Source organism: Acinonyx jubatus, chromosome A2 (assembly GCF_027475565.1).
Source record: "Acinonyx jubatus isolate Ajub_Pintada_27869175 chromosome A2, VMU_Ajub_asm_v1.0, whole genome shotgun sequence".
Lineage (NCBI taxonomy): Eukaryota > Metazoa > Chordata > Mammalia > Carnivora > Felidae > Acinonyx > Acinonyx jubatus.
The window spans coordinates 69609953-69624646 of NC_069383.1; the positions used below are offsets into that span (position 1 = coordinate 69609953).

Sequence of the window (14694 nt, forward strand, 5' to 3'; positions counted from 1 at the left end):
TCTTGCCAGGCTCTTTCCCATGCTTTGAGGTCATAATGGGAAACAAGACAAAACCCCCAACCTCAAGGAGTTTGCTTTCCATTAGGCAGAAACACTCCACAATCATAGAAGTGTATTAAGAAGATGATTTCAAAAAAATGAGTAATTAAAAATATAGGATAATGTCAAAAAGTTGCTAGAGGTGGGGTGTGCTACTTTATCTAGAAAGATGAAGAATGATTTATTAGAGCCACAGTAATAGACTTGAGCTAGGTGTGTATATTTTGGAAACACTAGCATACTAATGGTATTTAAGTCCACTGGAATTGATGGATCACCTCAAGAGAAAGTGTAGAAAGAGAAGATATTTTAGAACAAATCCTAGGGCTCCATCATTTAGAGGTCAGAGACAGGAGGACCTGCAAAGAAGACGAGGAAAGTAGGGGCGGTGGGGGGCAGGGGTGGTGGTGGGAAATGCAAGAGGGTGGGATCACAGAATGCAAGAGAGGTAAGTATTTGAAAAGAAGGGACTGATGATCTGTGCTCAATGTGGATGAGTATGATTATAGCAGAGAAGTAACCACTAGATTTGATAATATGGATATTATGGGTGGTTTAATAAGAGCAAATTCTACAGTTGAGTCAAAGGAACACAAGCTATGTTAGAATGTGTTAAATAGAGAATGGGAGATAGGAGACATTCCCTGAAGTTAGTTGTTGAACCAGTCATTTTCTTTTTTTTAATTTTTTTTTAAACTTTATTTTTGAGAGAAAGAGACAGAGCATGAGTGGGGGAGGAGCAGAGAGAGGGAGACACAGAACTGGAAGCAGGCTCCAGGCTCTGAGCTGTGAGCACAGAGCCCAACGCAGGGCTCGAACGCACGAGCGGTGAGATCATGACCTGAGGTGAGGTCGGACGCTTAACCAACTGAGCCACCCAGGCACCCCTGAACCAATCATTCTCTTAAGCTCATAAACAACGAGTAAGGAATTTGGGCAGGGTTCAGCAGGTAGATTCTTCTGCTCCACATGGCGTCAACTGGGGTGACAGTGGTGTTCAGTTGGTGGCTGGACTACTCTGGAGTGTCCAAGAAGGTTTCATTCATACATCTGCTGCCTTGGTGTAGATGGCTAGAAGCTGGCCATTTTCCCTCTTCATGTGTTCAGAACCTTGCATGTGGACACTCCAGTGGAGTGATCAGATTTATTATGCTGAAGCTCAAGGTTCAAGGACAAGTATTCCAAGTGACAGGAGGTGGAAGCTGCTGGTCTCTAAGGCTGTTCCCGCAAACTTGAATAGCACCACTGTGTTTTATGAATTAAGGCATTCACAGAGTCAGCACCCACTTGAGGGGAGAAGTCCTGTGCCTCAGTTCTTAATAGGAGAAGTATCAAAGAATTTGTGGCCATCATTGAGCTGTTACAAGAGATGATAAAATGGAAGCAGCAACTGTTGGCAAATCTTTCAGAGATTTAAATATATATATCTATATATCTATATATAGATAGAGATATATATTTAAATATCTATTTCTATATCTATCTATATATCATATATATATACATATGTATACATATGTATATATGAGAGAGAGAGAGGGAGAAGAGAAAGAGGGCATAGTTAGAATGAGCAGTGAAAGAGCATTTTCCCCAGAATACTATGAGTGACACTAAAGCACATTGGCATCTGGTAGCATTATTCCAGAAAAGAGGAAATGATGGATGCTGCAGTAGAGACAGGTGGGACCAAATCCTTGAGAAGAAAAGGAAGGGAGGGGCTGGCCTTTAGTGAAGGAGGAAACACTTCATTCATGGTAATAGGAGAGAAAGGAGACATGGGTACAAAGAGGCACCTTCTTTCCAGCTTTGCTCAGAAGTCCCCTTATCAGTGAGGTTTTCCCTGACTCCCATTCTTTAAATGGTACCTCAGTGCTCCGTATCTTTCTTCCCTGCTTTATTCTTTTCCATAGAATATGTGCATATCCATAATGCATGCATGCATTACCCACAGCACTATACAGGCAGTAGTGCTATATTTTACTGATTTCTGGCGCATAACAGGTACTCGGCAAGTGTCAGTGAGTGCCCAGAATAACTGAACAATGCAGTGATGTGCTTGCTGAGCTGTAAGGTCAGGAGTGGTGCTTGGAGATTGAGATGCTAGAAATCCAGATGTTTGAAGATGACACACAGCGGTAGCCTGGTGAGAGTAAAGTTAGATCTTAGGGCTTCTAATCACAGCCCGCCCTTCCTTCCCTCCCTCCCTCCCTCCCTCCCTTCCTTCCTTCCTTCCTTCCTTCCTTCCTTCCTTCCTTCCTTCCATGTGTGTGCCATTTCTGGCTGAGTCACTGTGATCACATTACTGAACCCCTCTGAGGCAAAGGGATTAGGACCTTGCTGGCACAAAGTGAGCGCTCATAAAAGCCTGGCTCTCTTTTCCCACAGCTCTCCATTTCCACCAATCAACAGGCTGTCCCCTTCTTGCAGGGCATAGGCAGCTGTTCTCTGTCTCCCCTCTCAAGTCTCAGGGAGCAAGCAGCTCCTGCCTCCGCAGTGCAGAGGGGAGGGGAGGGGAGGAGCCTGGAGGGAAGGTCGGACCCAGGGACTTTGCCCGAGAGGCTCAGGCCACAGGCAAGCCAGTCTCCTGGCCGGCGGGTTTATCAGTCCAGCCATCCATTCCTATCCAAGCCATGGCAAAGCTGATGTTGCTCACTCTCCTGGGGCTGGGACTGGCACTCTTCAGGGATCACCGGGCTTCTTATCAGTAAGTTGGGCTGTGGTGAGGGCTGCAGCCCTGGTCCTCCCCCGCCTCGGCAACACCAGGAGCGCCCCTGAAAGTAAGGTGTAGTCTTTTAACCGAAAGCCCGAGGGAAGCTGTAGATGCACATCCTGCAGGGTTTTCACAAATGTTTGTCTAACTTTCGTGTGCCACTTGAAAACATGTCCTTGTTCATGGCCTGAGACATGGGGTAAGGAGAAAAATTGTCACTGGTGTGATGGCCAAGTTGTTGGCATACACAGATTGATTTTTCATGAAGATCTGTGTGCCTTGGCAACAGAGTCACTTCTCAATCTCTCTTCAGGATAGACTAAGGATCCCCCCCCACCCTGATATTGTGTAGGTTAGGGATGAGCCATGGCATAAACCCCAGCCACAGTGTAAATCTTCCCAGCTTGCAGATTGTCACCTTGAAGCCACACAGAGACACAATGCATGTGGAGCAGATCAGGTATGAGCAAACGCACCCTATGAGGGTCTACTCCCCACACCCCATCCACTCCAGTTGGGCAGGGGTGAGGGGTGTGGGAAGGAAAGAACGCTGGCTCAACCCGCATTTGATGTCCTGGTTTCTTGCTATGTCCCTTCCATTATGAGATCTTGGGCAAATTACTTCACAGCTCTAACATTGTCTGCTTGAATAAGCCTGAGCCAATAATCCACACTCATACATGAAGCAGCTAACACGGTGTCTGGGACACAGTAACTATTCAATAAATGTTAGTGCTCTGCTTCCCTTAAAGTATTTATAAACCCTAAGGTACTGTAAAAGGGAGGAAAGTTTTTAAGAACGTTTCAGTAGTTTGATGGTAACTTTACAGGGGTTCAAAGTCTAGAGATCACCCTAGTTCCTAAGGTTTAATCAACATCTTCTTATTTGCTTTGAAGTAAAACATTACTAAAAATCAAATTGAATATTTTGGATCTTTAAAAAACTTATATGACCCTAAGCTTTCTTTCAGAACAACTTTTTGCAAACTATTGGGTTTTTTTCTTCTAATTGTTAATTATTTTTATAATCACAAACTATCAGAGAAGGGTAATGGAGAGTTAGTGATGTGGGTTTTAAAATCATGTAAAAATTACAGTTTGTGGATTTTCATTAATCATAGTACTCTTTGGTGCTAAAGGAAAATCTCTCTCTCTCTCTTTCTGTATATATATATATATATATATATATATATATATATATATATATATAAACACACACACACACACATCCCTCAGCATATGTGTAGATCATGGTATTATCCTTGGATGAAAATAAATGAGATACAAAGATCTAAGCCCCCTTCTAGGCTTTATCCTTTCAATTCTGAATCTGTACCTGGGTTTCTTCTGCCCCCATTCTTGCAGAGGCCCCCCACCAAGATGTCTCCCAAAGGATTACAGGTCTGCAAGGAGGGAGTGAGGGTCTATCTTTCTGGTTTACCTTCCTTAATTTACTCTGAGAATGAAGACTGTAGGCATTTTGTATATGTTTTTGTGTAAAAGCATAGCTTCCCTACCCCAGTCATAAAACGTTTCTCTCTCAACATGTGGTCTTAGCCTATGTGATTCACCATTAATACTTCCCCAAGTTTGTTCCTTGGAACATGAGCCACAAGATTTGCTCCACGAAAAAATATGTTCCTTGGACACATACATTTGGGAAGTGTTTTCTACTACAGCCTTTCCTACAGATTGGCAATGCATTCTGGCATACGGCAAGCTTTGAAAAATTCTTCAGCTAAAATAAGCAACAACAACACAAGCCATCATTTCACAGACTTATTTGCCCACACCTCCATTCCCCTTTTTGGGTACCATCTATCAGCATCCCGTAGAGCTCCCTGGGATGTAGTGTGAAAAGGACTATCCTATAGCAGTGATTTGCACCAAGACAAATTTCAACCCGAAAAAGTTGGGACCTATCCTTGGGCAGCAAGGGGACCTTGGCCTTAGTTTCTGGGCCTCTAGCCTGATTCTGATTTTTCCGAAAGGACCAAAGTACAAAGTATAATGGATGATAGCCTGACATAACATCAGTCCCTGCACGTCCCTTTGTTGACGTTACCTGTGGTTTCCTGTCATGGATAATGCGTCTGCAGGAGACACTCTGCTGTGGGGCTGCCACAGTGGGAAGATATGGGGTCTGGTTTTGAATTAGGAACTTACTGCTTTATTTTCAGCACCTGGATTCAGCGATGGGGGAGGGAGCCTTAATCTTTAAACTTCTGTCTGTAATCAGACCACCGAGAAGGGAAGAGGAAAGTGTGAGGGAGCTGGACCTCTGGTTTAGAATGGAAAGGGGGTCTGGAAGAACCTCAGGGACAGGAGCAATGTGGGGCCAAGAAGGTGGGGGTTATGGAGATGGAGAATGGGAACAGCCCAGGCAGGAGAGGGAAGGGAAATTGCATGCACTATTCCAAAGGCCCTGAAGCCTCTTTCCTCAAACGGGCTGTGGACCAGATGAGCGCAGGAGGATCATCTGGGAGCTGCCTCTAGTTGCAGAATTCTAGGCCCCACCCCACACTACTGAATCCTCATTGGCATGATTTAATAGGTCCCCCGGGACATTTGTATGCACTTCTTTAAAGGACCTGCAAATCCTGCAGCACCCATGCCAGAACCAGATCAAGAGATTCTGGAGGATCAGTAAATTACCTTTGTTACACTTTTGGAAATAAAGCCTTTGAGTCCCAGAGAAGATTGTGAATCTGCCCAAGGAAGAGAAGGGAAGAGATCGTGCCCCGAGGCCTGCATCAGTAGCAAGCCAACCCCCACAGTGGCTACACCGTTTTTTCTTCAGAGATCGGGTATACAGGAGTGGGGCAGGTTCCCAGGACACTGCATTGGCCTAGGGCTGGAGGGAACTTGCAGAAGGACACAAAAAGTGTCTTGAGGGGGTTCCCTGACGCTTTTGAGGTGATGACAGCACAGAGGAAGGAACTGAGAGGGCTCCTCTGGACCAGCAGCCTCCCCTGTCCATCTGTGAAGTCAGCTGTTGTGACCTTGTGGGGTGTGCATGGGCAAGTCCAGGGAATGCCTTGGACTATGATATAAACAGCACCCTGTGGGGTGTGGAATGTTACAGCTGGCATCTATAGCAACTTCCCCACTCCGAAGTTGCTGATTGCAACGCGTGACACCGCTGTTTCCCTTCATTAAAAGCTAGTGTTTGCCTTTCTGCCACCTCACAACCTCTCCACACTCCACACTACAGGGGGAAGAGGGCAGGGGTGGCTTCCAGCAGACCTGGGCTGGATGCCATTTCTTCAACTTCCAAGTCACTCTACCATGCTGAGCCTGTCTCTCCACCTGAAAAAATTATGGGATAATAATACATATCACAGTAGGATAAGTATAAAATCTGGCACATGAAAGGTACTCTGTAAATGTTAGCTTTTATTATTGCCATATGCTTTTTCAAAAATCCACCTATGAATGATCCACCTAATGAGCGCTGTTTGAATATATAGTATAATAATTCCTCATGTGACCCTAAGCTAAGGACAAACAAATAGCTCTCCAGTCTTCCCTATCAATGCAACCAACACCATCTTCTCCATCTGATGCACCAGCCTAGTAATTCCAGAAAACAATTTAGCAGACATCTACGGGGTTCCTTCTCTCTGCCGGCGCTGGGTTCCTGCTGGGTCACAGGGCCGAGCAGGATGCGGTGCTATTTACTCATAGATTTCAGAGTTTACTGTGAGCAACAAGACCAAAAACTGATAACTGCAAAACACTTGGGTAGGAGACCTGATAGCTATATATGGGGAGGTTTGTGAGGATAAAGGAGTTATTCCTATCACAATAGACCAAGAGGAGCTACAGAAAGTCATGAGTAGGAGTCTTCTCCCTGGATTAGGAGGCATGGGTGTTCTAGATGGAGGGAGAAGCTTGAACAAATGAAAAGTGGTGTGAGAGCAATATAGAAAAAAGGCCCCCTAGTATCATGACACCTCATTTCCAATCCCAGCTCTATGCCTTTAAAAAAGGAACAAGAAGCAACATACTTTGTTTCTCTGTGCCTCTGGTTTCTTACCCATCAATCAGGTGAAAATTAATCATCCTCTCAAAAGTAACAAGGAGAGGAGCACTTGGGTGGCTCAGTCGGTTAAGCATCCGACTTCAGCTCAGGTCATGACCTCACGGGCCGTGGGTTCCAGCCCCTCATTCAGCTCTGTGCTGACAGCTCAAAGTCTGGAGTCTGCTTGGGATCCGGTGTTTCCCTCTCTCTCTGCCCCTCCCCCACTTGTGCTCTGTCTCTCTCTCTCAAAAATAAATGTTAAAAAATTTTTAAAAACATTTTTTGAAAAAGGTAACAAGGAAATCAATTGAGGAAGTATGTGTAAGAGCCCTTAGCACAGGTCTTGGCACACAGTAGGTCCCAAAAGAGAATATTGGATGAATGAGGAGTGTACAGTGGCAGAAAGTAGACTGAGGGGGCTGCATATGGCCCCAAGGAAAGCTCCAGAGTGGATTTCTTAATACATAAACTAAAGAGCCTCGCTTTCTTTTGTAAGAAGCAAGCACATCTTTGCAAAGAATAATTCATAGCAGGGATTGTGTGATTTCTGGTCAGACTTCAGAGGCCTTAGGAATCAGGGACACATCTCAGACATCGAATTTTATCCCTTGGACCCAGAACATTTGGACTTAATCAAGCTCTTGACCAGATATTTCCTGATAATTGAGACTAAGGTAAAAACATATGAGCTGGATTATAGTAACACTGGGAGAATTGTCTTCTGGTGCTTCCTCCGGTTTGTAAGTAGTGTTACCTGTACATTTTGCTTGAGCAGGAGGACTGGATGTGAGCTTTGCGTTCATACGTGAGTTCCAATCCCAATTCAGCCGCTTCCTAACCTTGTGGACTTGGAAAGCCATTTAATCGCAGTCATCTGTAAAATCAGGAAAATAATAGTACTGCAGAGAGGTGTTTGAAGGTTAAATGAAGGCATGTATACAGTACTTGAACTGCAGCGGCAATGATTATTCTGTTGAGCTATGATTTGCTTTTTAGTCACAAATGTGAACTGAAAGCAACTGAGTGCTGTCGTCATGCCTCCTTGATCATTCTACCTTTTTCAGGTTAGAGGTTGTCTTCCATTAAAGAAAAGCCTGAATTAGGATGGGGCCGATCTCTTCTGCTCTCCTTTGCCTTCTAGGATCCCATCAGGCTTGATGAGCCTTGTGAGCCAAGCAGTGCACCTATTCTTCCTGTGTGGTTTTGACGCTAAGAAAAGCTAATTTGGCTACCCTTGGTATTTTTCACAGGTCTTGGCCCACTCAACATTGAGTCTCTTCTTCTGTGTCACTTTTTTGTGGTGTTTTGTATAGGATCTGCACCTTTAACATCTTTTGTGTCTGTCCTTTGAATCCCTTGGAGCACTTTACAAATACTCATGGAGCTTTCTCTTGACCACTGTTTTTCAAAATGGTGGTCCACAATAGCAGTTTTAGTAGATTATGGTCAGCATTTTAAAATGAATGAAATAGACTTGAATAGAAAAGTTAAGAATGTATTACGTATGTTAGGGTATTTTTTTTTGTTTTGTTTTAGGGGTGTGGGGAATATGTGCATGCACACGTGTGTGTGTGTGTGTGTGTGTGTGTGCCATGCAAAATGCTTTTCCTGATGCATCATCATTTCCCCTATATTTCTTTATTGTGAACTTTCATGATTATAATGTCAGGTTCCCATTTTTAAAATACCTTTTAGTTTCTTAAGTGGTGGGGGCAGATCCCAACTTTCCTTTGAAAGTCCACTTTGTAAGTTCAAGTACATCATTCAGGGAACCACCCTTTGCTTGCAGGCCAGGCCTTCCCCATCTAGTCTTCCATCCCTGGAGCTCTAGCACCCCGCCTGGTGTCTCTCCACTCTGGAGGTGGTTTGGGATAAACTGTGGCGCTTTAAGAAAGCTGTTAGGTCAGACCCTTTCCAAAGGTGGAATTGGTAGCCAGTGCCGTTGTGGTAGGAACATGTCATGCTTTTTTCTGAATGAAAGGATGAAAGGTCAAACGCCCCCCAATTCCTATCATTTTATACCAAATTGAGAATTTTATCTAGAATGTCCTCTAGCCCACCCTCTTCCTCTGTGACACTAAATTATGAAGAATTTCTCAGCCTATGTCTAGCCAAATAAGATTTCTGGGGGTCCTTGGATAATTGTTGCTACTCACTAAGACTATATTGTATCATTAGTTCTCAAAAAAAAAATTGTTGATTGTTTAAATCCCTTGGTTGTGCTGATGTTGTGGTCCAGTTCTTTTAAATGCCTCATCAATAGTTTTGCTCTGCTTAGGCAGCCTGCTGGTACTTCCTTCTCACATCTGTCCTTTTTTCCTATGTCCTCCACTCAAATATTCCCCATGATGTTTATGCACTCAGATTTAATAAGTTGCGTGTGTGTGTGTGTGTGTGTGTGTGTGTGTGCGTGTGAGTCTTTTTATATTCTGGCCTTGGGTGTGATTTTCTAAAGTTATAAATCCTTTAGGCACACCTGTGTTTTTCAAGTGACACACCCGAGAGCAGATGCCTAGTCCAGGCTTTGGAGCCAGACTGGGCAGATGGGTAGGAGGCCCATCTGTCAGCAGCCCTAAAACATCAATGGAGTAAATTGGAACCATGTTGCTATTTAACCCAAATTTCCACATAGGACTCCTTACGCAGCAGATGAAATGGTCCCTATTCCTGCCAAAGTGCACAGAGCTGTGGAGAGGACACTGTGTATTTCTTTTGTGGATCTATCCACCTCTGTTAAATAAACACTGAATGTACCCAGAGGCCCCACCAGCCTTGCGCTGGCCTTGACTGGTAGAATTGCTCAGACTGCAGGGACCACTAACCCTGGGATTGAAATCCAGACAAAGTCCAGTTAAGGAGAACTTTACAGGCAGCTTACTTGTGCAACTTAATTATCATTTCTGAATAGTTTTATGTGTGTTTTGTTCCTTTTTTCTCCCCCAGAGCACGACTTAATGCTTTCCGAGAGGTAAAGCCAGTAGAACTTCCTAACTGTAATTTAGTTAAAGGAATAGGTAAGTATGGGAGCAGAGGGAGTATCTCATTTGAACTTGCAGTATCACCTTGCTATTTATTTGATTAATACACGTGTTTAATTTTGTTCAAAAAGAGAACTATGAACCCAAAGAGAATGGTTAAGTCAGTAGTTAATTATAAATACCAACATACTTGACTTTTGATTTCACCAACACTTTGCCAAGGTATTGACAGTTTTTGATAGTTTGTTTTTGTTTTGTCAGTTTAGCAAAAACAATAGTCAGAACAATGATTTAATGGTAATACAACCTGAGGAGATTACAGAGGAGGGACAGAGGATGGAGAAAAAGCAGTGAGTAAGGGGACAAATTTTAAAAGGTCTTTGTACACCTTGGCAGTTACCACAAGGCTTCACCTCTTTTAGTATCGGGGAGGAATATTTTTCCCAGAAGTTCTCAGCAGATTTCCCTTTGGATCTCATTAGTCAGAGGTAGACCACAGGCTGCTGCCCTAGCTGCAAAGGAAGCTGGGAAAGTAATTATCTGGCTTCCATTGTGGAAAGCAGGCTCTGTCAGCAAAGATAAAAGGATAAGGAAGTAGCAGCTGGTAGGCAACCAACAGGGAGTGTCACAGGACTCAAGTCCCCAGATGGTTTCAACCATCTTTGTTATTTGAGGACAGCTTGTTTGAGATCCATGCTTTTGTTATGTTTTGTTTTGTTTAGAGTTATCTATCTCAGTTGACTAAGGTTGGACAGTCTAGACCTTAAGACTTAGTCAGCATCAATAAGGTTGGCCAGGTGTCTTTCAGTGCAATTTTCCTAGAAAATAGATATGATATCAATATTCGATATTACTGGATGTTTGTAAAACAAACATGTCTACTAAAAGTGTCAATACAGGGAGCCTGGGTGGCTTAGTCAGTTAGGTGTCTGACTCTAGATTTCGGCTCAGGTCATGATCTCATGGTTAGTGAGTTCAAGCTCCATGTCAGGCTCAGCGCTGGTGGTGCAGATTCTCTCTCTTTCCTTCTCTCTCTGCCCCTCCCCTGCTCATGTGCTCTCTCTTTCTCTCTCTCTCTCTCAAAATAACTAAATAAACTTAAAAAATAAAAATGCATATGGAAACCTATTTGACAATAAAGTATTGTCACTAAGTATAACATCAAAACATCAAAAAAAATAAAAAATAAATAAGTAAATATATTAAGTGTAAATTTTAATTGCACTTAGTTATATTAATGTCTTCTCATTTTTATAGAATCATATTAGTCAGTTTGAATAAATGAAAGAGTTAATTATTCTGGATCTATCAAATAAGAGCTAAATAGCCTCTTTTTCCAGTTAGGAGTGATAAAGAAAAGGATCAGTAGCTCCCTGCAATAGCCTGCAACAATCTGTACTGACTAGTCTCTTTTCTGGCAGAATCTGGCTCTGAAGACTTGGAGATACTTCCTAGTGGACTAGCTTTCATTAGCTCCGTAAGTGTTTTCTCTCTTTTACAGTGCTCTACACCATTTTCTAGAACAAGCAGCCTAAGTCTTTCATTTAAGCCTGTTATATACCAATGACCACCTTCAAATAAAATAAGCAGTCATATGGTTCAAAAAACAAACAGTATATGCATTTACACTAGTGTTAAAATTATGATTATGTGCCTTCTATGCATATTTGTATTCCTATGTGTACGGTGAACTCTAATATTACCTTGTCTTCCATTTAGTGAAGATTTGTAAGTCCAATGAGTTCAAGAATGGCTTTCCATCAATGGCCTATTCCTTGAAGCCCTTAAGTGGTATACTCAAATATTTACTGAATTGGGTGTATGTGTGTATACATATATATGCGTCTATATGTATATGTATGCATATAAATATAAACACTCACATGTTGGTTAGATTTTACCTTTTTTTTTTTTACACTTTCCAGAATAAGCCCTTTAATATAAAATTGTTGATAGGTCATTCCACAATTTCCACACTTTGAAGAGTGAAGCCATCATGTTTGTTGAACTTCTGCATACAAATCACTGTGGTCGTGACATAGCTTAAAACAAAAGAAGCCAACACTCTTGGCTACCTGTTGTAATTTATTTAGTCCAGTTTCCTCCTTTGAAGATGCAAAACTAGTCATCTTCTACAGCAGTGTCTTCCAAATTCCTTTTTTAAGCAACAGAATACATATTCCAAGCAAAATCTTATATGGGATTCCAACATCAAAAACAAAAACATAGCTGTGTTGTTCTAATTGAAGGCTAAGAAAGGAATTGTTGACTTCCCCCAAATCTCTGTCCCTGAGATGCTTCCAAGGAACCTGCCAGGAGACATTTTACAAACCATAACCAATGTTCTCTCTATATTCCTTGCTTTATATGGTTGAAGCTCATTAGCAATTGCCCATTTGGTCTACTTTTCCATTTTTGATCATGATTTGGGAGCTGTGGTATGAGACACACAGGACTTTGCTCTGCTGCTCCTGCTACTGAAGGGATGGTCTGTGACTGTGTGTTGTGTGGGGTGGCCTGGTGGAACATATGGCTTCCAGACTTCCAGAACCCTTCATGGTCCTATTGCACAAGCCAACCAAGAGGCTTCCCATGCAGCCCTATGGCCCAAAGCAGATAGTATGAACCTATGTGCCATCTACGACCTCTATCAGCTTTTGAGATATTTGTAATATGCCCATTTTTTGTCTGCTTAATGTTTTATAAGGGATTAAATTATCCTGGAATAAAGAGCTTTGAACCTGATAAACCTGGCAAAATACTTCTGATGGACCTAAATGAAGAAGATCCAACAGTGTTAGAACTGAAGATCACTGGAAGCAAATTCGATCATTCTTCATTTAACCCTCATGGGATTAGCACGTTCACAGATGAAGGTAAAAATATTTAATGTTTGTTAAAAACAAAACCAAATTAAAAAAATGTTAAAGTGAATATTTCCTTCCATTCCACTGAAGTGTAGTCATGGTTAATGTTACTATTCTGTTAAACTTACCCACTCTGTTATATAAATATAATATTATAACCACTTTAATGCTTGAGAATGCTAACATACTACAGATCTGTAAAGCACTTATTTTTAAAAATACCAACATTCACATTATCCCTATAATTACAATAGCAATAATATGTAGCCCTAATCATTATGGGTTTTCCATTTTAAACAATTTTACAAATCCAGAAATTTACAGGGATAGATTTTTCTAACTGAAGGCATCAGCACTGACAGAGATCAATTGACAGAGAGTCACCATGGTCACTTTTCTCTCAGCCCTGTCACCTTCAGTGCCTTTCTGTCCACTGGTTTCTCTGTTTTGTCTTCAAACTAGTTTTCCACATTTCAAAACTATCAACATATTGCCCCCATCCCTTATGCCTTCCTCTCATTTTTCCCTTCCTTCCTTCCTTCCTTCCTTCCTTCCTTCCTTCCTTCCTTCCTTCCTTCCCTTCTTTTTTTTTTAAGAGAGAGAGAGAGAGAGAGAGAACAAGAGCAATAGAAGAAGAGAGAGACAGAATCTTAGGCAGGCTCCATGCCCAGTATGGAGTCTGATGAGGGGCTCGATCCCATGACCCCGCAATCATAACCACAACTCTCGGATCATCACTTGAGCCCAAATCAAGAGTTGGCTGCTTAACCGACTGAGCCACCCACCATCCCCATTTCTTCCTTTCTGTTTGCAACCATATTCTTTGTCTCTACATTAATTCTCAAACCCAGATGCACACAGAAACCCCTGGGGGATTTTATATCGACTGAATTTTTTTTCTTTTAACCTTTTTACCCTTGTTTCTTCCACTCTCCACTCCCCACCTCTGGCAACCAATCTATGAGTTTTGTTTTTTGTTTTAGTTTTTAATTCTACACATAAGAGCTATCACATGCTTTTGTTTTTCTCTCACTTAGTTTGCTTAGCATAATACCCTTGAGGTCCATCCATGTTGTCACCAATGACAGGATTTTGTTCTTTTTTATGGCTGAATAATATTCCTCTGTGTGTGTGTGTGTGTGTGTGTGTGTGTGTGTGTTCATCCATCAGTGGACACCTAGGTTGTTTCCATGTCTTGACTATTGTAAATAATGCTGTGATGAACATGGAGGAACATATATCTTCTCAAGTTAGTGTTTTAGGTTTTTTTTGTTTTTTTTTTTAACATTTATTTATTTTTGAGACAGAGAGAGACAGAGCATGAACAGGGGGAGGGCCAGAGAGAGAGGGAGACACAGAATCTGAAGCAGGCTCCAGGCTCTGAGCTGTCAGCACAGAGCCCGACGCAGGGCTCGAACTCACGGACCATGAGATCGTGACCTGAGCGAAGTCTGACGCTCAACCGACTGAGCCACCCAGGCACCCCTTAGTTTTTTTTTAGATAAACACTTTAAAGGAAATTCCTGGATCATATGGCAGCTCTATTTTGAATTTTTCGAGGAAACTCCAAAGTTTCGAGGAAACTTTTTCATAGTGGTTGCACGAGTTTCGATTCCCAACAAAAATGCATAAGGATTTCCTTTTTCTCTATATCCTCACCAACACTTGTTTTTTTGTTTTGTTTTGTTTTGTTTTTGTCTTTTTGATAATAGCCATTCTAACAGGTGTGAGATGGTATCTCATTGTGGTTTTGATTTGCATTTCCCTGATGAGTAATGATGTTGATCACCTTTTCTTGTGCCAGGACATTTTCTTGGCCCTCTGTATGTCTTCTTTGAAAAAATATCTTTTTGGATCTTCTGCCTGTTTTAAAATCAGATTATTTACTTGCTTGTTTTTGTTATTGAGTTATACGGGTTCTTTATATATTTTGGATATTCGCCCCTTATCAGATATATGGTTTGCAAATATTCCTTTCCATTCGGTAGGTTGCCTTTTCATTTTGTTGGTGGTTTCCCTTGCTGTGGAGAAGCTTTTTAGCTTGTTGTAGCTCCACTTGTTTATTTTTGCTTTTGT

General features: G+C 42.0%; 1 protein-coding gene across 2 annotated transcripts in view; it reads left to right on the forward strand.

The window, feature by feature from the left end:
- The first annotated feature begins 2584 nt into the window (after window positions 1–2584).
- The window catches only part of PON1 (paraoxonase 1), a 34704-nt gene continuing 22594 nt past the window's right edge, over window positions 2585–14694 (forward strand). For both annotated transcript variants that reach the window (XM_015066541.3, XM_015066542.3), the window contains exons 1-4: window positions 2585–2743; window positions 9717–9787; window positions 11173–11228; window positions 12459–12627. In XM_015066541.3, the coding sequence (XP_014922027.1) occupies window positions 2670–2743; window positions 9717–9787; window positions 11173–11228; window positions 12459–12627 (370 nt within the window). In that variant the 5' untranslated portion in view covers window positions 2585–2669. The remainder of the gene's footprint in view (window positions 2744–9716; window positions 9788–11172; window positions 11229–12458; window positions 12628–14694) is intronic.